Raw genomic sequence first — 25,800 nt, 5'->3', positions numbered from 1 at the left:
ACGACCAGTATTACGAAGAATCTCAAGGATACAACAAGCCAAAAAACCACTAGGGCCAGTTGCTCATGAGAGATGCGGTCAACTGAACGCCCCCACCAACTATAACAAACCCGCAAGGAACCGAAAAACAACCAAAAGCAAAAGCAAATCCGACCTGCAACATCGAGAATATAACAACGCTCAAGAATTATACACTGTATAAAAGCGACCCTTGAGCTTAGAAAACACTGAAAAACGACGAAGTATGAGCCTGAGATCAGGATCAAAAGTCAACAAAATTGTACACGCAGACAAACCCGATCCAGCAAAGAAACGACAACGACGAGTACAATTCCAGGAACAAGAAATCAACAAACGGCCATCATCTTCAAGAACCAATGAGCCGACGAACCAACCACAGGCTATACCAAGAGAGATGGCTACACCAATGGATACTACTAGGAATGACCAAACGATGACGGATCGACCAGTTGAACGATCGATGGAAATAGACAGATCCCCGAACAACGGAAAGGAACCTATACGGAAGAACAACATCGACGAAGCAAGAAAACCAAAGCCACGACGCGCGCATAGAACGAAACCAATTATCAACTACGATATTGTAGAAGATGTATCCAACATAACAGCCCAAATAAAGATCGGAGAACTTATCAAGGCTTGTCCTAAATTTAGACGAGACCTACATAGCTTCACTGCTGTACGCAGAAGAAAAGATAAATCTCTAAACATATTGGAACTGAAGCCAAATCTAGACTCAACTGCAGCATACACAAATTTTCATCTGAAAGGACATCTAGTTGAAACACTTATTGATACAGGAGCAGCCAAAACCTGTATATCAAGAATGCTTGCGGACACATTAAGTCTAAAGATTGATGGACCGTCAAACACAGTGTTCACTTTGGGCAACGGGAAGTTTCAAGCCTCCCAAGGAGTAATTCGAGACTTCAAAATTCAAGTTGGCAATTTCCTTGAAGTGCCTATTACAGTCGAAGTATTAGGTAATTGCCCAGTATCACTCATTATTGGAACAAACTTCTTGGATCTTGTAAAAGCAAAGATAAATTTTGAGGATGCAACCATCACTGTCAACTATAAGGGACAGCAATCCTGTGCACCACTTACATACGTTCGAGAAATGCCCAGCAAGAAGACACAACGTTACCAAGAACCGCGTATAACATTATACGAAGAATCCGACGAATCCGACATGGAAGAAGAATCTGAAACCGAAAGCGACGACAGCAATTACGAATACTCCAGTAGTGAAAACGACGAATCAACCTCATCAGAAGAAAGTGATGATGAAGAATCCCCGGGAGAAGAGGAGATCGAACAAACAAAACATGCAGAATTCTTTCTAAACGATGACCGCCAACGTTACAAACCAAATGTCAAGGAATGGACAGCTGCCGATGGATCACCCTGTTTTGAAGTCGAAACAGCCGAGGGATTCATAATACCACCAAAGGGAAAAGCATATTTCTATGGGAAATTACCTCGCACAATCTCTGCAGATGTAAACTTCTATCCGCAAATATCAGCGACTGCACCCATTGACGCAACCAATTATCCTAGCGTACGAGCCGGAGCCACAGACTACACGATCACCCTGGAAAACTTTTCATTCTGCGAAGTAGATATCTCAAGTGGATTCTTACTAGGAGACTACATGGAGCAGCATTATATACGAGACGATGACTCCGATACCGTATACTCTGAAGACTTGAACAATGAAGAGATATATGGTTACGATATCAACCTACAATATCCATATTCAACACTACAACGACAAGGAGCCCGATACGAGGAAGAGTTATTCTTCTTGGATCACGGTGCACAATCACCTACGCTACTGGAGACCAGGAACATCGAGCTGAATAACACCATAGAAGTTTGGTCGAGAGAGAACATTACTATACCCGCCGATTTTACCACTCAAGTGCACAGTAGATTCCTCAGACCCACAACGAAACCACTATATTTTGTACCAGAACAAGGAGTCCACCCTGCAGAAACAAGACATGAATACTTCTGCCCAGACGTAGAACAAGGAGCCACAACCTTCACCATCACGATCAAAAATAATCTGCCTTCACAATTGATTATTTCACCACCGAGCTTTATTGGCACCTTTCATGAAATACAAGACAATGCAGACCCCGGAATAGAAACACCAATGGTGAACCGAACCGAAACCAACCAAGATATTCCAACACCGACCCCGTTAACCGAAGAACAATTAAAGTTACTCAACATACCTGACATTCCTGATGACCACGATGGCAAGCTACGAAAAGCCTTTCTCGAACTCGTACGACAATATCAAGACTGCTTTGCCTGGACAGACGACGATCTTGGATGTACCGACCTATTGGAACATAAAATCACTCTAAAGAAGGACGCGATACCAGTAGCCTCCAAACCCTACAGATTAGCACCTGTAGAAGCTGCTGTACTGAAAAAGGAACTTGATCGGTAGTGCCGCCTCGGAATAATACGACCATCCAACTCACCTTGGGCCGCACCAGTCATGCTCATCAAGAAAAAGGACAACAAGTCATACAGATTCATTGCCAACATGCGAGGGTTGAATAAATCATCCATACGACCGGCGATATACGTAGACAACTTTTGGTAGGAAATACAAGCTGTAGGACGATCCCGGATTTTTTCAAGCCTTGACTTTTAAAGGATGGATACTTCCAAGTAAAACTCGCCGAACAAAGCAAACCGCTAACGGCTTTCTCTACAAAATTTGGAGCATATGAGTTCAACCGACTACCACAAGGATACCACGCCGCACCATCTGTTTTCGTAACCCTAGTACGACTAGCATTCCAAAAAGAAGAAGACATACTTTGTCGATACCTAGATGACTTGAACGTGCATTCAAAAACAACTGAGGACCATCTTGAACACCTTCGCCGAGTATTTGAATGTTTACGAAATGCTGGACTAAAACTTGGAGTTAAAAAATGTTGGTTTTTCAAAACTGATATTTCATTCCTTGGACATATCATCACTGGAGAAGGAATTTGCATAGATGAAGCACGCACCAAGAAAATTCGAGAATTACCAATACCGAAAACTGTGACACAGCTGAAGTCCTTTTTAGGCTGTATGTCATGGTACCGAAACTGGATACCACGGTTCAGTGCGATAGCACGAGTACTATATAACCAGACCAAGCAAGAAGCCAAGCCATGGGGAGAAGAGGAAACAAAAGCTTTTAATAAACTGAAAGAAACTCTTATTTCTCCACCCATCCTAGCACGACCAGATTTCCATAGACCTTTCATACTGAGGGTAGATGCATCAAAGGAAGCATTTGGCGCAGCATTAATGCAAAAGGACGACCAAGGAAAAGAGAGAGTAATATCTTACCACTCACGCGTCACCACAAAAGGAGAAAAGAACTATAGCAGTTCCCGATTAGAGACGGCATGTCTTGTCTGGAGTGCAAGACTCTTGAAACCATTCTTGTTGAACAAATTCGACGTGTATTGTGACCACAGCGCACTACGTGGAATATTAAACCAGAAAGAACCAACAGGCATAATGGCCAGGTGGATTGAGACACTGAGCGAATACGAATTCGACGTACACTACAGGATTTTTCCTTATGATTGGCGGTGCTTTTTTTCTCATGATGGCGGGGTTCTTTTCTTACTATGGCGTTTGGGGGTCTGTTGATTGGCGGTGTGTTTTTTGTGATTGGCAGAAGCTAAAAATTACAATGGCGGCCTACCTTTTGTGATTGGCATAAGGTGAAAATTACAATGGCGGCCTGCTTTATGTGATTGGCATAAGATGAAAATTACAATGGCGGCCTGCTTTATGTGATTGGCATAAGATGAAAATTACAATGGCGGTTTAATAAGATTCATGTTCCATACTAGGATAACAAATGATTTTTGGTTTTTTACTTAGCAGTTTGAAAATTTATTCTTAAAAAAAGCATATGAATATGAACAAAACAAGGATAACTAAGATAATAAAAACTACAACATTTTCTCTCCATCGATACAACGAGGCAGAAACGAAAGTGAATGTCTTATCCAACCTTGGCAATCTTGGGCAGAGACTTGATTAGCAGAGTCAACAATCCGTGGCAGCAACGTATCATCCGTTGTCAACAAATTGCGTTTGACACCGGCTTTCAGCTTCGACCAAAATTCTTCGATCGGGTTGAGGAAAGGGGAATATGGAGGAAGGTACAGGATATCGAATCCTTGCTTCGCCACTGCGTCCCTCACTTCTGCTGTCTTGTGGATAGTGGCATTATCCATTACCAAAGTTCTTCCTCCCATGTTATTTTCCTTCAATACTTCCATGAGCACCTCCAAAAACCTGATATAGTGCTCTGCCCGCGTACCGATCTTGCCCACAACCTTTTCCTCGCCATCGCGGAGTTTGCGTTTTTTCGAGCCCACAACTGCCTGTGGTCTTCTAAGGCTGAGGTTGACCACGCCTTCACCAGTTATCGCTCCCAAGATCGTCATATTCACACCACGGGACCTCGAAACCAAAGCCCTAGCTGGAGCACCTCGACGCGAACGACCAAAATTACGCTTAATGTGCATATTAAAACCAGCTTCGTCAATAAAGATACACTTGTAGTAGTCCATGCCACTGGCTTCGAACGCATGCGCCCAATTCATGCGGGAGGCGACCGTTTCATCCGAGTTGTGATATTCGGAAATCCGTTCCAGCTTCTTCATGGTAAGCCCACATTTGCTCACAAGATGCTTTTGTAGGCCGTTTTGGGTGATGTTGATACCGAATCGATCGACAAGGGATTGCTGTGCCTCTTTTAGGGTCGCGTCTGACTTGGTGTCATAATAAGCCTGGAGGAATGTGGTATGTTCTGGTGTTAACGTCGGTGGGGGACCGGGAGATTTGCCCATTGTGCTCGGAAGATACGGTTCACCATCAGCAAAGCGTTTCCAGTATCTCTGTACAGTTCGTTCAGGGATTAAGAGGTCGCGTCCAGCTTCTGCAGCGTTTAAGGTAATGTTTTGAATTCTGTCGATAAGTTGGATTATTTCTGAATCTCGATACACTCGATGAGCCCCTATGGATTTAGAGTTCAAGGTTAGATATTGAAAGCAACTGAAGTTTTAGCAATAATAAGTAACATACTTTTTGGAACAATGTTTTCTTGCTGAATGTTTTTGCGAGGTCTTCCCTTGACCTTTTTCACTGTTGCTTTTTGGGTAGCTACGGTGACAGTTGAAGTGGGCGTTGGAGGATCCGTTAACATGGATGTGGAACATGCCTATCATATTAACGACCATCAGTTAATAACAAAAAACTCGTAAAACAAGAAGATTTTAATTAGGTACCTGTGGTATATTTTTCCTCTTAGTCATTGATACAAGTGATTGGACACTACCAGTAAAACTACTACACTCGTCGGACACAATTTCATACACATCATCTACTTCCATCTCATCTTCATGGATATCAACGTCGGTATCGTGTGGGAGTATCAGGTTTTCAATAGATAACATGGTAATAGTTGAGTAAAGATCTTGAACGAAATGTAAGCACAAGCTGCAGCAGAAAAGCTGTACTGGTTTTATACTTTTTTTTTGCTGCAATACATTTGGTAATACAAAGTTGAAGGTTTTTCATGGAAGTGACAAAGAAGATGAGACAGGACAAAGCGCAGCTGTACCGCGTAACACTGTGAATGCTATATTTTCAGCATAATAAAATTTGTATTTATTATTGTAAGGTAGTCGTCAAAATATCATCGTCAACTTGGTTGATCATGCTTGCTTGACGAGGACGGACTGGAGCTGGTCGTGGAGGCATTTGGGGGCGATACATGCGGATGAGCCTGGCGGCTGTTGACTTCGGCATGTCACCCCTTCTTGCAGATTCTTCCATGGTAAGTCCTTCCCAGAAGTAGGCATGAAGGACAGAAACAATATCATCCTTGGTGTATTGTCGACGTTGCCGGCGTTGTTGTCGTGGTAATGGTGATGGTGATGGCGGTGCTGCTGATGATGGTGATGGTGATGCTGCTGATGATGATGGTGATGTTGTTGTTGATGTTGTTGTTGGAGTTGATGCTGGTGGGGAGTATGGCGGTGGTAGTGGTAGTTGTAATTCTTCATCAGCCTCAGCGAATGGTAGCGCCATATCGAATTCCATGGCATCTCGTTCTTGCATCTCAACCTCGTCTTCGTAATAGTCCAGATCTTCGGTGTTCATAGCGGTATGGGTGTCCAAGGTCATTGTGTATTATGTTTTGAATGATTTCGAAAAATGTTATTTGACTTCGGCTTAAATACTTTTTGGTTCACATAGTACAGCTTATAGCCACTCCAAGCTACTTTTTCCGGTTCTACAATTGGGACATGTCATGGTCGAGCGAAGAAATAGCATAGGCACATTGTTGCACACAAGAGATTCTTTGAGTTTTGATTCACCGATGGGATAAGTCATGGTCAGTAGAATGAGTACTATGTTGGCCCTACGATTGGGACATGTCATGGTCGATCGAAGAAATGGCACAGGCACACAAGAGATTTTGAGTTCCAGTCCACTTTTTCTCGGTCCATTCCACCAACGGGATAAGTCATGGTCGGTAAAACAAATACTATGTTGGCCCTACGATTGGGACATGTCATGGTCGATCGAAGAAATGGCACAGGCACACAAGAGATTTTGAGTTCCAGCCCTCTTTTTCTCGGTCCATTCCACCAACGGGATAAGTCATGGTCGGTAAAACAAACACTATATTGGCCCTACATTTGGGACATGGTGTGCAACAATGTGCCTATGCTGTTTCTTCGCTCGACTATGACATGTCCCAATCGTAGGGCCAACATAGTGTTTGTTTTACCAACCATGACTTATCCCGTTAGTGGAATGGACCGAGAAAAAGTGGACTGGAACCCAAAATCTCTTGTGTGCCTGTGCCATTTCTTCGATCGACCATGACATGTCCCAATCGTAGGGCCAACATAGTACTCATTCTACTGACCATGACGTATCCCATCGGTGAATCAAAACTCAAATAATCTCTTGTGTGCAACAATGTGCCTATGCTATTTCTTCGCTCGACCATGACATGTCCCAATCGTAGGGCCAACATAGTGTTTAATTTACCGACCATGACTTATCCCATCGGTGAATCAACGCAAAAAATCTCTTGTGTGCGACAATGTGCCTATGCTATTTCTTTTATATAATATGGGGACCTTACCGCCTTTGTTACAGACTCCCTATTCAAACCAAACAACATTTCTTATGGACAACCTGGCTCTTACCGACAAAGAAATACGTGAAACCATTGATGTCGCTGAGGGAGAAGATCCATACATTGGTATGCTTGCTTGTACAATCGTTATTACAGTTTTCTAAAGCTTTGATAGAGGAATTTATTAGAACTTTAAATGCAATGCGAGCAGGGGAAGAATATAAACCATCCAATGAACTTCCTTCGGTCTTGAAAATCCGAAAGCTAGAAGAAGAAATTGCAAGATTAAAAGAAATCTCGAAACGAAAGCAGACGAAATGGGAAAATCCGAAAGCTAGAAGAAGAAATTGCAAGATTAAAAGAAATCTCGAAACGAAAGCAGACGAAATGGGACAAAGAGAATCCGGAAATCAAGGAGGCAATAATACGATGCGCAATCGAGAAGAAAGGATATGACAGAACGATTGTTCCAAAAGCTACAATGCATCGATGGGCCAAGCAGTTTAGAGAAACAAAAGCATATGCAGAGGCAGTAAAGTGAGAAATTGCCCGATCCAGAGAAACTTTTGGAGTTCACAAAAATCCAGAGTTGCACCAACTTGACCAGTCCAAATAAAAGTATTTAAACACGAATGAAAAGAAACAGACTCAATGTACTACATCTTAAAACATCATGGATTCCAATATACCACTTTTTATTTTCCCTGACTTTGACACTGACATACTATACAATCCCTTTCATCAAACGATCCTAGATTTGGACCCCAATTCCCAGATGGCATTTCCAGTGGATCCTATCATGGATAACCAGATGGATCTTGGTAAGTTCCAAGTATAATTTATTCCCGAAATGCATGTTGTCTCAACTATACACGGAATTATTCATGAAATATTTCTATAAGGCCATCTGGTCCAATCTCAAGTTTTGGAAGGTCTTAAGAAACCAAGAACAAGGGATATCGTCACCCAAGCAACGAAGACGAACCTTTTCCGGCTTTATTTTGAGGAGAAGATGACGATAGCTGATGCAGCAGAAAAAGCAGGAATGCGTCGTTCCACCGCAGGAACGACGCCGCCGTTATAATAAATAACCGTATAAATATTCAAACATTTTAAATTTGGAATGGATTATTGTTGTTCGGCGTCCGTGTAGTTTTGAAGTTGAAGTCTGGTATGGAACATCTATCGTATATTAAAGTCGAAGTTTGGTAATGGTGCACCTATGTTATATCAACAGGTGATTTTGAGGCGCCATCTGTTGAAATTACACCGCCATTGTAATTCTCACCTTATGCCAATCACAAAAAGCAGGCCGCCATTGTAATTTTCAGCTTCTGCCAATTACAAAAAACACACCGGCAATCAACAGACCCCCAAACGCCATAGTAAGAAAAGAACCCCGCCATCATGAGAAAAAAAGCACCGCCAATCATAAGGAAAAATCCTGTACAAGAGCGCCCACCAAAACCGAAACGTTGACTTCCTCAGCTGACTACCAGGATTTGGAGAAACCACGAACAGCAAATTCGACCGTTGCCTACGATTCAAATGCGGAAATTTCGAAGACGTTGAACTGGAGAAAAAACAAGAAGAAAAGACGACGACTGACGAACCAATACAGCGAGACGAGAATACACCAAAAATAACCGAAGTCACCAACATAGGACATTCCAAACGCCGCGAACAAATCTAAAGATTCCAGACCACAACAACTGCATAACACTTGAAACACTGAACACAATCAACCAACGTACCACAAAGCCAACCGGACGCCGATCACAAACTGATTATCAACACATCACGAAACAACACTGATAGCAACATACCAACGTCGATCACAACACTATTACACCATCACCCCGCACAAAGCTTATTTTGAAACATTCTCAAATTACTCGACGACATACAATTACATCTACTGTGTCACAACCAAAATCACAATGGATAACAACATATACAACGGACTCAAGTATTATCTTGAAACACTCGAATACCCACCAACTAGTAGCAAGGAACTACGGAAAACAATTCGCACTCAAAACGAACACTATATCGTTATAAATGGAAAACTCTACCGCAAAGGATCCACCCCAAAAATGATCCTACAGAGGAGCGAGATCAAAGATGCAATCTGGATGGTACACAAACATTCTCTTGGGGGACATTTTGCATTCCAAAATACACTATTCAAGCTAAAAACAAAATACTACTGGCGAGGAATGGCGCAAGACGTGAAACAATTCATCGCACAATGCGACCGGTGTCACCAACACAAGAAACCCAACAACCAAGAACACTATACCCGATTCCTGTTTCGAACATTCTGTTTGAGAACGTGCATATCGATATCAAACATCTACCAACAGCCCAGAGCCTACATCGCTATATCATTGTAGCTATTTGTTCTTTCAGCAAATATGTCGAAGCACGTGCCTTACAAGTGGCAAATGCAGCAGAAGTTTCTCTGTTTGTTTACGAATGTGTCATTACTATACATGGCTGCCCACGTGTTTTGTGCTCAGACAATGGCTTACCTATCCAAAACAACCTTGTAAATGCCGTCTGCAAGCAATACGGCATCGAACATCGACTCACATCACCATATCATCCATAAGCGAACGGACTAGTCGAACAATTCAATCGAACGGTCGGAGTCATGTTGAAAAGACTCAATAAAGAAGAAAAGAAGAACTGGCCAATGTACCTACCTGCACTACTATTCGCATACCGCAGCATTCGACAAGAAACGACGAAGAGATCTCCATTTTACTTGATCTACGGACGAGAACCACATACACCTTTCGACCGACACGTGCAACCACAAACAAACATTGCAGATCTCCTGGAAGAGGATGATGAGCGCGACGGAGATACGATCATACTCGACTTTTTGAGGAACATATCACAAGACTCAATACAATAAGAGAAGAAGCGATTGATACAATCAAAAGTGCACAAGCGGCACAGAAACGGAGAATCGAAAAGAAATTACTGCAGCAAGGCAAGGAACTGAAACGTCCTTTCCAAATTGGAGATACTGTTCAAGTATACCAAAATTACTTGGAAGCAAATTGGGCAGGACGCCTAGAAGATCTATGGGAAGGACCATTCTTGATTCACAAGGTCAACAAACGCGGTACCTATCGATTAAAAACGATGCAAGGAAGATTCCTACCGAACCCCTACCATGGAAACCGATTGCGCTCTTATACCTTACCTGATACCGAGTACCAAGCCCCAATATCTCAGGCATCGCTGCACCTCATTACCGACGAGGTCGATGCAGTACCACCACAAGAAAATGTATCAGAATCAGACCAAGACGGAACAACACAGACGATGCCGCAGCAAGGAAAATCGAGAAGGACTAAAAATGCAGGAAATCGAAGAAAAACAAAGAAAAAGAAGAAAAGAGATAGTAGCTATCGACCTACCAGAGGACGTTCATAAACCAATAACTCTGAAATATAAACGTGCAAACGCAAAAAAAAAAAAGATATACACTTCGAAAAGAACACATTATAAAATACATAGAGAAAAGACTGTAAAAGAAAAAAAATATATATATATAAAGAAGAAAAATATCCTAAACAATCAACTCTATCATACAGTTGAACTACTACAATGAACAACAACAACAACAACAACACCCAAAACAACACCAACATTACCATCGTAGCCCCATGGGCTCAAGAAACGATGACGGGCAATAACTTGGATGGATAGGGACCAACCCCCACGCATATTCCAAGCAGAAACGAAGGCGGTTGGGCCTCGGAACCAAGCGTCGCTAGCTACGAAGACGATGCCATGGATATCGATGAACAATCAACCACGCATACATCACCATCGCCGTCACCACAAGACCAACGAAACCAACAAGACGTAGCGTTGGATACCTTGGACGCCATCATCGATGTGGACATAGAGGCGTTCACAACAATAGCAACAGCCTATGCAAGCACTTCTACATTGCTAAGCTTGCGTAGACATATACAACAGCAGCTCACCCAGTTGGCGGGTAATACAGCCAGATTTATCCAACAAGTACCAGTGCGCCCGCACCCGCAACGAAATGAAAACCAGCAAAGACAATTAGCTCTTGCTATCGTTATTAGAGACACCTTCCCTTGGGTGCCTGTGAACCTATACTGTGAAGAGTGCCGAAACGTCTTCCTAGGACACAACTGACGAGGATACGACGATTCGCGTTTTTGGAGACCTAATGGTTCTCACTTACAAATTGTACCTTCTTATTATCATTATACACACATTATATATATATTAAAGAAAATGTAGTAGAAAAGAAAAAAAAACATATAACATACAAACAAAAAAAAAAAAAAAAAAAAAAAACTATCATATAAACCCAAACTTTTGTAAGCCTGAACGGCAATCTCCCAACTGTACTACAAACCCACATACACACACACACACACACACACACACACACACAATATAAATACCTGTTTATACATATCAAACCTTTTATTTTAATAAACTGCAATAGGTACAGAAATATAAATCGATCATAAATCACAATACAATCAAAAAAGAGGGAACATAAACAAATAAACACACACGATATACACAAAGATACACATCAAAATCCATTATCACACATAAACACACAAACAAAAGGATGGAGCGCCAACTCATACAGAGTGACTCCACGATTCGCACCTGATTCAACAACAATACAAAGGAGCGCTGACACATACACAGAGCGACTCTACGAACCACATACAACTTATCAAACCGATCGAACGGATGGAGCACCGAAACATACAGAGCGACTTTACGATCCAAACAACAATATCACATCAATCACATCAAGCGGATGGAGCACCGACACATTTACAGCGTGACTTTACGATCCAAACAACATCACAAAAGAATTACAACAAAAACGAACGGATGGAGCCGCCGACGCATATACAGAGCGACTTTACGACCCATTATACAACAATTCAAACGATGTGGGACCATCTTTTTCCGGGCCCGAGGAGGTGTGATACCCCGAGAACTATCCCTCCAATAAAATCTGAATACAAGAAAGAGCTGCATAACAAACATCAAGCACATCACATCACACAACAACAAGAGCTCTACTACAGCAGCCTCGCAATTACTACAACATTCTGGCACTTTCCATAAAGCCAAGGACACAGCGATCCAATAACTACGCAGCAACAACTCTACAAACTTCTGGCACCTTCCAAATTACCAAGGAATAGCTAATAATAGCATTATTCCTAGACTTTCCAATTGATTCCACATCCGTAACCATTGGATGCGAGTACTTTCCACAACCTTCGAGCATCATCTTTGATGTTTAATTATTATAGATGTATTGAATTATTTTGAAAGATATAAATACCCCCTCATTTTATTTGAATAAAGACATTGAATTTCTACCTCCCACTTTTGACTTAACTTTTCAAGTGTTGTTTTCAATCACTCAAGACCTAAACACGGCTTGTTTTATCTTACATATTGTTTATTGCTCATAACTGAAGCTAAATAAACTCTTCTATTAAGACCAGACGTAACATTCCTACTCTTATTTCTCACTTACTTGGACAGACGTAGCATTCCTGATCCTTATCTCTCATTCATTTAGGACAGACGTAACATTCCTGATCCTTATTTCTACTCACTGAGCTTAATCAAGACATCAGCTCACTACTATTTACAACCTTGGACATAACCCATACACATTTTTACCTTACTTTACACTCATATCACTTCACAACCCGTCTGTAATAAACGATATTATTACTGGTGCTCACTACAAAACATACACATAAACCGTTACGCAACTACCTGGAATACCCCAAATTCACCGTAACACTGGTATCGTATCGTTTATAAAAACTAGCATCCCCTAACCTCATTTTCTTCGTTGTTTCCGCTTTTATTTCGTGCAAGAGCTTTTGCAAGACAACCACAGTATCTAGAAACCTCTCTTTGGATGGTACCCCAGTGGCCCGAGAGGGCTCCCTGGCCAGTTCGTACATCCTTATCTCCCCCTCTTTGAAGAAAATCTTTGTAGATAGTCTCCCACAATATTTGGAGGGGAACATCGGTGCCCTTTGACGAACGAGTGGAGGTGGTAAGCCAGGATTGACACAACCACACATCCTCTTCATTGCTCCAGCTCGGACCGCGATTGCCAGCTTTTGCTGCTGCTGCTGTCGACAATTCTGCGACAACTTCGGGAACGGTGGTCGATTCGACACGAGATTCGACATTAGTGATGGGGATCGGGGCAGAAGAACTGGAAGACATTGTTGTTAGAAAAGGAAGTGATTTATAAAGAAGAGAGAGCTTTATTTTACTGCGTACAACAACGCGATTTTATTTTAGAAAACTTGCCCTAATTTTGGGACGCCTATTCTAAAAAATTTGACCCTTTTCTAAAATAGAATGGAAATAGGACGACCGTTGGAACTCGAAATTTTCTATTTCGGAATCCTAAAATAGAATTTAGAACGACCGTTAGAGATGCTCTTATAAACAGTGTTCTTGTAGAGAGTTTTGGAACAAAATTTGATACATTCTATTCTACACTAAAGGAATTTTAGGTCCTTTGTTTTGTAGAGAAAATTTTTTTGAAAATTCTGATACTTTTTTTACATAATTATTAAAATTGAATTTTAATTTAATATAAAAAATAAGATGCAAAAAGAAAATGAAAAGTATTATGCTGTTGTTTTATCTATTGATTCGAAAAAAAGAGATTGTTTGGGAAAAGATATGGAATATATAAGAAAAAAATTTTAAAATGGTCTAAAAAGTTAAAAATTAATGATATATTATATAATGGACCATATTATGATGAAACTATAAAAACAAATAGTCCTCATATTAATATGACATTAAAAAGTAATAAAAAAGAAGAAGAATGATTAAGAGAAGAATTATCAGGATAGGTATCAACAAAAGGTTATGTTTATATAAAAGAAGTTAAAGATTTAGTTAAATGGATTAATTATTGTGGAAAAAATAATTATAATGAAATAGTTAAACAGTTTTTAGAAATAGACTAAATGTATAAATTGATTTCTAGAAGCAGGCTGTTCAATACTTTATTAATTTTTTTATTTTTGATTGATTTTATATATTTAGTTGTTAAGTTTTATTTCTAAATGATAAATAATGATCAATATAATTAGGGGTGGTCAGAGAAAATCTTTGATTTTCGATGACGTGGTTAGCTGGTCATTATGACTGTAGTCATAACCCTAGAATGATGGTAATAATTCTAAACATTTGCCTACAAATGCCTCATAAACAGTGTTCCTACATAGGTATGTATATCTTTGTTAGTGCTTTTTTCTTATGACATATAACAAGCTTTGTTATCTCCACACTACTTATATATATCAAACTTCTCCTTTCGCGGCTAGTCTTAACTCCTTCATCCTGTAAATAATGCATTCTAGATTCTTTACTAACAATCTTCAATGTATCTTTTAGGTATGTCATCTTCAAAATCGTCTATGAACATATCCTTCTGTACTGTTTTTGTTTTTACTTATAAATTGACTCAACATGCATCTTTCTATAGTAGGATCGCTGTCCTTTGTACTAGCTCTGTTCAACTACAGCCTTCCTTTTAAAATTATCACATAACATAGACTTACATTTGATGACGTTCTTTAATGTTCTATAAAGCTTAATCTTATACTCAATTTTTTATATAAATATGATAATAAAAACGGTTGTGAACACCCATAATAATATATATATTAGACCATAAATATAAAAACCAATAGTATGCTTTGTCCATTTACTATATGTGTAATATAAAGAACGAAAATATGCAATGCGTAATCCTTTTTTTACGAACCTACTACAGAAGGCACCTGGTCCATATGCAATGTATAGTAAGACCGTTATAGACATCTACATGCATGATGTAATCAAATCATAAGCTTGGGGGACTATATGCACATAAAAATATCAAGGTGTAAAAAAACCTTGATATTTACTCGAAAAGCTAAATATCAAGGTGTTTGAAAACATCTTGATATTTTATAATAAAGCTCTATATCAAGATAATATCAAGCTTTTTTCTACCCCTTGATATTCCCCTGCAAGCCCAGTGCAAATTACACAAGGCATAAAGCACTTACCAATAGATCGCTCAATCTAATATACTATGTGACAACCAATGCGAAAAACAAAAGCAATTCTAAAAGACATGTGTATATAAAACAAGGAAAATAATATAATTTAAGACAGAATTGATCAAAAGAAAAAAAGAAGGAACAGATAAAGAGAAGAAAGAAGGGGTATATATATGAGAGCGAGAGAAAGGAAAACAGGGAAGAAAGCTAAACATGTCGCACATCTTCATTTGCTGGACCACTGCAGTTGCTGTATTGTACGCGTTGAGTGCGTTCTATCAAAGTATTGTCTAGATATCGATCAATATCATGTTGTTAAGCTTCATAGTGTGCCAACTAAAGTGGCTGAAGACTTTCCCTGTATCCTTCGTCTAACTGTAGCAGATTCTCTTCCCGTAGACGGATCTGTGCGCGTAGTCCGTGGATGGCTGTCTCATACTCATGGTTGCCGTTGAAGCAAATGCATGTGGTTTTCCATATAGATTTGCACTGCTTCGTTATCAATGATGACATGGTAGGGTGGTGAAATAGATGGTGGCGGTGACAAGGAAGTACAATTACTGGTTGCTTGCTGCTCTTCATCGTCGTCGTCGTTAATCAGAAACGGATTAGTAACTGTACCAGCAGGTATAGGTGTTGATGAGGTCATTAATGTGGGCAAAGAAGTGGCAGTGGCAGTAGTGGTGCTTAGGTTGAGGGAAGAATGACGTTGGAGTAACATACCACGGAAGGGGTTTTCTTGAGGCTGTTCAATAAATAGAAGAGAAAGAAATAAGCTTACCCTGACCAAGATTTGCGCTTCTAAAGACTATCTACAATCTATGTATTTGATGTTTACCGGTAGTATTAGCGCATATACATTACCAACTGTTTTTGTATAAAAACTATTGGTAATAAATTTTTTGTTGGTAACAAAAATTTAAATTAATTATAAAATTGAATTTTATTTTTAAATAAAAACAAAATCATCCAAAGATTTAAATAATTTATAAAATTGAATTTTATTTTTAAATAAAAATAAAGTCATCCAAAGGTTTAATAATGGTTGCACTTAATGATTATCTCCCACTTAACCATATTCAAATTCAAAAAAATTTATGTGAAGAAATAAATATTTTTATAGAATCTGATTTTGATCATTTCTTAGAAAACGAAAAAAAATTAATAAAAAAAATTCAAAAAAAAATAGATAAAAAAATAAAAGAAACATTTTCGTCAGATTATTTTCTATACCTTAGTATGAATAATGATTTCTGTACATATAAGTTCAGAAAAGGAAAATATAAGGGTAGATTCTGTTCCCGTAAGATTAAAACTAATATACCTGAAGGTACTAAAAAAGATTTTCTTTGTTGCAAATATAGTAAATTACATATTCCTAAAAAACAGACAGTATTAAATAATAGTAAAGATATAGAAATTAAAAAGCTACCTATAAAAATTGAAAAAAAAATCAAAAAAAAAGAAAACCTATAAAAATAAGTATAGGTAATCCTTTTTTTCTATGCTTTAATAATATTCTTCCATAAATGTTTTATATAATATTATATAATGTTTTTTATAATATACCTAGACTATGTTTCTCAATATATGCTTTTAATAATTCTTTTTGATTAAACATATCAATAGATAACCAGCTATTATCATTATCACTATATCCAACCCATTTTACATGAAATAAATATATGTTATTTCCCTTTTTATATCAAACAATACTTTCTATCTCATATGATGCAGTTGCACGCTGTTTACCTTTTATATTTCTTCTTCTTTTTCTAGTACGCTCATTAAAATTAGGAATATCATTATCATTTTCACTATTTTCTAATTCATCTGATTCACTATCATTATCTATAACCATTGTATTATTTGATATTGTCATATTTAATAAATCATTTTGTAGTTGTACCATTCTATCAAGTTTATCTTTATTTTGTTTATTATTACTAACAACTATATCAATTAATTTTTTTTCAATAGGAAAATCAAAATCATGACTATGCTATAATTTATAGTGAGGTAAAACAGGTATATTAAATAATTCAACAAATTTTGTAATATTCTTTAGTAAACAAGCTACACGAAATTGGAGGTTATAAAATTTAATATCATCTAGTTTTACAATTGATTTATTATTATTAAATCGATAAAATTTATTACCAATTTTAGAAAACTGATTTTCAATTTTACTTCTAAAGCTTCCAAATGTATTATTAAAATGTTCTTCAGTAATAGTTAGATTTTCACTTATATTTTTACGTATTGGATAAACAAAGTTATCATTGTTACAATTATATCCTTTTTCTGTAGCAATTTCAGTAAATTGTGTTATAAATAAGGTATACCCACCATCAACTGCTAAAGTATCATTTTGACTCATTTTATTATAAAGTTTCATATTTAAAAACATGCTACCATCAGAACTATCTATACAAAATTCACTTTTTGATATAAAAATTATCATATCATTAACATCAGCTGCAAATTGTGTACGTAAACCATTTTTTTTAAATTTATATGAATATAAGCATGACCTATCTGAATCTGTATCTGTATAATTAATTCGTGAATCATGACCATCTAAAATAAGTGTTACATGTTTAAACAAATCTGGATTATATTTTCTAGTAGATAAAATATGTAACTTTATATTCGAAAACATATACATCAATGAATCATTTACTATTTTATTAATTCTTTTATAATTCTCTTCATTTATCCAAAATTTTTTATAAAATGTATGAAATGTGCTTTGAGGTAAATATTTTTCAATTTCATCTCTAGAAATACCTGAAACCAAATGATATAATAAAAATAAACCTTTCTCTACCTCAAAATAAGGAGCTGGATACTCTTTACTTATATATAATACAACTAAGAAGGAAAAGATAGTAGTATAACCTAATTTTTGTAATAATATATTTTTAATTTTTTCAATAAATTTAATATGTTTAATTTGTGTTCTATGTTTAAATTTATTATGTATAATAGGCCAATTCCATTCAAGAAATGTCCAATAATTAGCAATAATAGTATTTACTTCTATTGTAATTAATGGTGTATAATCTATTTGCTCCATTTTTTATTTATATCATAAAATTCAATTTATATATAAAAAAACAATTATTTTTATTAAAAATAATTATGTTTTTGTAACCAATAAGGTAATGCAGAACCCACATTCTGATGAAAGGAGGTCTACATGTCTTGATAACGTATTTTTCACATTGAGTATTAAATCATAATAATAGATTAGTGTCAAGCCACTAATTTATCTATTATTCTTAATACTGTCAAGCCACTAATTTATCTATTATTCTTAATACTGTCAAGCGTTCTAAAAAAAAATCTAACTTCATTGATTTTTTATTGAACTGGGTGTTGTCATACCTCCTAGCCTGTGTTAAATTAACTATAAAAGGATATAACTCTTTAAAAGGTTTGAAAAGGTTTATATAAAACCTAAACCTTTCAAGGATTAAAAAAAATAAAAAAGTAACATCTTAAACATTTCAAAAATAAAAAAATCATAATATAATTTTTTATTTTTCCTAAACATGCTTAAACAAGGATATAAGTTTAATTAATAAAACCTTTTAAGGATTTACAGCTAAGGATTAACTCCCATTGGGCAATTTGCCAGTTATAATAGGTATGCACAATGTGTTTATGTATTAAGTATGATGCATCGGGAAAAAGGGTGTGTGTTAAACGTTTAAAAGTGGTTGAATATTAGTTGAATATTAGCTAATATTCAACTAGTATCCAACTAATCTTCAACTGATATTTGACATTGAATATATGCGATACTTAACTAATATTCAACCAGTGAATATCTACTGATATTCACCTAATATTCAACTGATATTACATTGATATTCAACCTTACTTTGCTCCGACATTCACCTAGTATTCACCTAATATTACACTGATATTCAACCATCATTTTGTGCTGATGTTTACCTAGTGTTACCCTACTTTCATCCCAATCGTCATCATCATTACTTCCGATGCCAACCTATTGTTACCTAATGCTTTGGTTCCGACATTAACCCAGTTGTATCCTACTATTCAGTATCCTCCATTCTTCCATCAATAATCTGATTCTGTTGCTCCAATTGCTTTCATTCTTACTACCCAATCGATTTGCTCATTACAAGCACGTTTATGATATATATAGTATAAGAAAACTTTTTTATTAGTTTAAAAAGATGCTCAGTTATATACATCATCTATACTAATTGACGATCTAAACATTTCAATGAAACCAAAGCAAAGTACATTTGTTCTATTATTGCAAGTAAAACCTATCAGATGAAGAAAGTCAGTAAAAATCTTTATCTATACATATATACGAATGGGAGAAATCATTAATTATACTTACATATGGGATGAGAGTATAGTAACCATCTATGATGAATAAACAAAACTTTATATTTACTTCTATTATATTACATTTAGAAATTGTTTTCTAAAACAAATATTTTATTAAAATTCAGATATAAAATAGTATTATTTTTACTTTTAATACTATTTACTATACAATACTACTATCATTCTTTACAAAAATTATTACCATAGTAATTAATTAAAATATGGTATCTTCAAAAATTAGCTAAAAAGGTAATTATTATGTTAGTGATAAATGATTTTTTTTTTCGTTAGCAACAAGATTTTCTATTAAGTGACTGCTATTTTTCCTCGAAAAAATAGATATATTATTTCCTTATTAATTTCCTATTTTAATTAGTTGCTATGATACATATTTTTAATTTAAAAATTGAATTTTCATATATAGTTAAAAGATTATTAAGATATATGCTATAAATATGGAATCAGATATTGAAATCATGGATGAATATAGTAATAAGAATAATGAAGATATTATTGAATATAGAAAAAAGTTAAAAAATGAAATCAATAATTTAATATTAAATAAGTGGTCTTTTTTAAGTCAAGATTGGAAAAAAGTTGAAAATAAATTTAAGCATCGAACAGAATTAAAAAATATTAAAAATATAAGAGAAATTAAAGATGAATTATTAGATAAATTAGGTTATATTCCTATATTCTTTTTTATTACTGTTTTATATACACATAAGGAATATCTAGGACCTTATTTAGAAGTTGAAAAAGCATTATTATTAATATATCAATTAGTAGATAGTTTTACATCTAAAAATATAAAAAAATATATTCCATCATCTAGTTTTTATAATTTATATAAAGAGTTTTGGATTACTAATTATGAAAATTTAAATAAATATGTTGATTATTGTTTATTAGAAATATTTAGTAATATAAAGATAAGAGTATTATCAGCTCAAATTAAAAATCCTCAAAATTTTAAACATATAACTTTAGCTTTAGATGGGCATGATACAGCAATTCAATATGATAAACCGAATGTTTCACATCAAAAAAAATGGTCATATAAATTAAAAACTAGTGGAATAAGAGCACAAGTATTAGTAGATATAAATGAGAATATAATTAATGTTTCTAATAGTCAATTATGTGGTATTTGTAGTGATGGTGGTATGTTTTTAAATATGAAATTGTATAGAAAAATTAAAGAACAAGATTGTATTGCATTAGATGGTGGTTATACACTATTTATTAAACAATTTGAAGATTTTTGTAAAAGTAAAAATATTAATTTAAATGACAGAAATTTTTTTTATCCAATTCGTAAAGAAGCAGGAATAGCTTTAAACAATCAAGAAGAACATTATAACAAAGTATTTGGTAGTTTTAGATCTATAGTTGAAAATCAATTTAAAGACTTATATAATAAATTTAAAAGATTCTCTAATAATAATTCTATATTAAAGACAGATGATATAAAATATATAAACTTACAATTAAAAGTTGTATTTTTATTAAAAAATATTCAAAATTTTGCTGATAAATTTAATATTATAGTACAAGAACATCATAAGTTATGGATAAATAATAATTTTGATTTTCCTAATGAAATGAGATTAATAGATATTGTTTATACTAATCAAATGGAGCAAATGAATAAAATTAAAGATTTATAGAAAATACAATTAGAACTACTAAATTTAAATATAAATAATGATGAATTAGAAAATAATAATATTGATATAATAGTTGATAATGAAAATGAAACTGTAAATGATAATAATAATAATGATGATACAGATGTTGACTTTCCTCAATATCAAAATGTATCTAAAAAAAGAAAAAAACGATCGAAAAATAAAAATAAATGTATGAATATATATGAATATAGAAATGTAAACAAAGATGAAAATATATTTGAGGTAGAAAAGATAGTAAATCATAAAATAGAGAATAAAAAATATATATTTCATGTTAAATGGAAAGGATACGATTATGGAGATAATAGTTGGGTCAATGAAAATGATTTTAAACAAAAGGAAATAATTATTGAATACTTAATAAAAGAAATATATTATATAGTTAATTATTAAAAAAATATAATTATAATGATTTTATATTATAAAATAAGGTATTAATTATTAATATAAAAATTAAATTATGATTACTGATTGTTCATCGCAAATTTTTGTTTAGATGAATAAACAAATCTTTATATTTACTTCTATTATATTATATTTAGAAATTCTTTTCTAAAACAAATATATTATTAAAAGTCAGATATAAAATAGTATTATTTTTACTTTTAATACTATTTATTATACAATATTACTATCATTCTTTACAAAAATTATTTCCTTATTAATTTCCTTTTTTAATTAGTTGCTATGATACATATTTTTAATTTAAAAATTGAATTTTCATATATAATTAAAAGATTATTAAGATATATGCTATAAATATGGATCAGATATTGAAATCATAGATGAATATACTAAGGAGTATAAATTATGAAAATATGAATAAATATATTGATTATTGTTTATTAAATATGTTCAGCAATATTAAAATACGATTATTATCAGCTCTAGATATAAATGAAAATATAATAAATGTTTCAGATAGTCAATTATGTAGTATATCATCTGATGGTGGGATGTTCCTCAACATGAAATTATATAAAACTATAAAAAAACAAGATTGTGTTGCAGTGGATGGTGGCTATACTCTTTTTATAAAACAATTTGAATCCTTCTGTAAAGATAAAAACATTGATTTAAATGATAAAAACTTTTTATATCCTATTCATAAAGAAATAGGTATACCATTAAATAAACAAGAAGAATATTATAACTGAGTATTTGGTAGTTTTAGAAGTATAGTTAAAAATCAATTCAAGGATTTATATAATAAATTTAAAAGATTCTCAAATAATAATTCTATATTAAAAATAGATGATATAAAATATATTAACTTGCAGTTAAAAGTTGTATTTTTACTAAAAAATATCCAGAATTTTGTTAATAAATTTAATATTATAGAACAAGAACAGCATAAAATTTGGATAAATGATAATTTTGATTTTCCAAATGATATGAGATTAATAGATATAGTATATACAAATCAAATGGAACAAATGGAAAAAATAAAAGATTTAAATAAAATTCAAATAGAGTTATTAAAATTAGATCTAAATAATGAAGAATTAAATGCTGATATATTAGTTGATGAAGATAAAACAAATAGTATTGATGATAACAATAATGATCATAATGATACAGATATTGATTTTCCTGAATATCATAATATATCTAAAAAAAAAAAAGAAGGTCAAAGAATAAAAATAAAAGTTTAAATATATATGAATATAGAAATGTAAACAAAAATGAAAATATATTTGAGGTTCAAAAAATAGTAAATCACAAGATAGAAAATAAAAGATATATGTTTTATGTGAAATGGAAAGGCTACCAAGATGGTAATAATAGTTGGGTTCATGAAAGTGATTTAAACAAAAACAAATAATTATTGACTATTTTAATGAAAAGAATATATTATATACTTCATAAATTAAGAAGGTAAAATAAAAAATATTTGTATTATAAAATAATCATATATATTATATAAGAAATATTAAATATAAACTATTGATTGTTCATCTATAGAAGAAAGAGAATACATTGCTACTACACTACCACTTCCGACTATTCCTCATCTCGCCCAGAGTATAAACATATAATAATTTTATATAAATATATAATAGTATATCTAAAAAACTATAGGAAAAATTTATACTATTTGTATAATATAAAAATAATATCATCAATTACATTTTTGGATTTTTCATATAATCACATTCTACATTACCACATATTATATATTCATATGGAAGATAAATCATAATTAGGTATATACAAAAAAGTTATTAAATTTTAAAAGATTATAATTTATAATTTATATATTATTTTATATACTATTATATTTTCAATTTTTATTTAGTTTTTTTTTTGTAACTCCTAAATATTTTTGTCATCACTAAAATATTTTATAAATCTTATAAATACAAAAATTTATTAAATATAAAATAGGGGTAGTTGAGAAACTTGCTTTCGAAACGTTGGGGGCTAGATAATGAGATTTAGACAAATAACAAAAACATTTATGTTTTGTTATTATAAGAGAGAACAAATACTATGATTTGTTCCTCTATATAGTATTTTTCATATTTATTAGGTATGGTAATTGATATTATTATTATATATCAACATCTACCTGCCTCGCTTCGCTCGGCTGAATGAGCCCCTTTGCTGCGCTCCGGGTCATTCAATGGATTGGATGTTTCCTGGGGGTTCCCCCAGACCCCCTTCTAAACCCTAACCAAAGCTCGCTTCGCGAGCCTACTTACTGCTTCGCCTACCTCTAACCCTAAATACGTTTGCTGCACTCACTATTAATACTAAACCCTAATATACAATCTATCAATTTAAAGTGTATTTCTTGAGAAAAATGGGACATCTGCAGTCCAGGAATTATGCACCCAACGGTCTACTAAGGCTTCTTGTCATTGGAATTGTATGGTACCTCGGTATGTGTTTCTTCAAATTCGATTTTTCTCAACCTATAACATACCTAAAACAACAATCTTTCCTATTCTTCGCGTACCTTAAACGTCCACCATCACTTCTTATTCATAACGTTTTTACTTCGTGCTGGAATAGAATATAACATATTATATGATATGGCGTACACAGGTCAATGTTATGCCATATTGTGGAAATCTGATCCAGCATATAGCGTCGTCAATATAGAGAAATAGACATGCATTTTTGAAGTGTCTGGAGGTAAAGATGAGAGATGGTGTGTTTCGGTTAAGGCATTAAGGTGCATGAGCGAGTTACTCGTTAGTGAATTAGAAAAAGTAAAAAAGAAGATCTGCGCCACATAAATACTTATCTCTTATGGCATCATGGCAGAGTAAAGAAATTTTGTATTATATGTTATGTAAAAAGGAAATCTATGGCAAAAAGATAGAGAAAAAGGAAAAACTGTTAGGAAGGAACAACGAATCTAAGCAGGAGGAGTAGTGGATGTAGTAGTAGTAGTTGGTGATGTGATGGTTGTAGCAGCAGCTGTGGCTGATTAGATGGGTTCTGTTGTTGTTGTTTGTGGACTTAGTGGATGTAGTAGTACTTCAGTGTAAACGATATTTTCTGTAGATGGATTAGTGCTGTTTACTGATGCTAACATATTGACTACAATGCATAGAGTATTTAGGTTGGTTGCGCGCGAAAAAGCAACATACAACTGACCATAAGCAAAGACACTTTCTTGAAGAAAGATGAGCGGATCGGATAACCATCCTATCCGATCTGTATCTGTATCTGTAGATCATGATCCGTATCCGCACTTTCGGATACGGATACAGATTGGATTACCAGATGTCAGATAGAATTACGAACCCTATGACATGCTACCTGATCATTGGAAAGGCTGTCATAATGTTACATTGTACGAGAAAACAACAGAAACGTTCGATATTCCAAGCATTTCGGAAGGGCAGCATGAAGTATTTGGTTTTGATACCTTCACTATCAACAACACCGGTAATCAGAATACTCGGAGATTATACCTGTGCCGCAGACAAAACACCAAATATGCAGCACTTCTGATTCATACCAGTGAAGAGCGACAGTTGTTTCCCGTTTGATTAATAGCTTTACGCGCTCAGATGGTCGCGAAGCAGCTGGATTGTGGGTTCGATTTGCCAATATCTGGAATACAAAGCATGCCAATGGTTCAACTATATTCTACAAACTTCCCCCGTTTCTTCAAGTATACCATACAACATGGAAGCATGCTCAAGATACTCGCAAAACCATATCAAGAGCAAAGGAAACGCTAAAACAAGTGGATTATGCTGAACAACGTCACGACCAAGCAGTGTCCGCGCCTGAAGCACGTGAGCTACCAACATTGAATGCCCAACATTATGACCATCAACACAATCAAGTAATTTCTTCTTCAAGAGTTTCTCAACAGTCGAGACAGCGACGTTTACAACCCGGAGCAGCACCCTAG

At 34.6% G+C, this 25,800-nt stretch overlaps 2 protein-coding genes across 2 annotated transcripts; both read left to right on the top strand.

Annotated features, from left to right (window-relative positions):
* The first annotated feature begins 10,785 nt into the window (after positions 1-10,785).
* BDB00DRAFT_852568 (uncharacterized protein) lies at positions 10,786-11,575 on the top strand. The gene is made up of 2 exons (XM_053125572.1): positions 10,786-10,894; positions 10,946-11,575. Exons 1-2 carry the CDS (start codon positions 10,844-10,846, stop codon positions 11,408-11,410), a joined length of 516 nt encoding a protein of 171 aa, XP_052973952.1. The 5' UTR covers positions 10,786-10,843; the 3' UTR covers positions 11,411-11,575.
* Positions 11,576-25,060: 13,485 nt separating this feature from the next.
* BDB00DRAFT_878268 (uncharacterized protein) lies at positions 25,061-25,800 on the top strand (the record flags this gene model as incomplete). The annotated part of the gene is made up of 3 exons (XM_053127715.1): positions 25,061-25,162; positions 25,238-25,325; positions 25,451-25,800. 3 exons carry the CDS (start codon positions 25,061-25,063, stop codon positions 25,798-25,800), a joined length of 540 nt encoding a protein of 179 aa, XP_052973951.1.

This window comes from Zychaea mexicana (assembly GCF_025766255.1).
Source record: "Zychaea mexicana strain RSA 1403 chromosome Unknown BDB00scaffold_130, whole genome shotgun sequence".
In the NCBI taxonomy this organism is placed as follows: domain Eukaryota; kingdom Fungi; phylum Mucoromycota; class Mucoromycetes; order Mucorales; family Lichtheimiaceae; genus Zychaea; species Zychaea mexicana.
This window is presented reverse-complemented; position numbering and strand designations above follow the sequence as displayed.

What these genes read in the sequence shown, in the direction of transcription:
- BDB00DRAFT_852568 (XM_053125572.1), top strand. Translation starts at nt 10,844, where the DNA reads ATGAACAACAACAACAACAACAACACCCAAAACAACACCAACATTACC. An exon ending in ACAACACCAACATTACCATC is followed by an intron (nt 10,895 to 10,945) that starts GTAGCCCCATGG and finishes TTGGATGGATAG; the next exon opens with GGACCAACCCCCACGCATAT.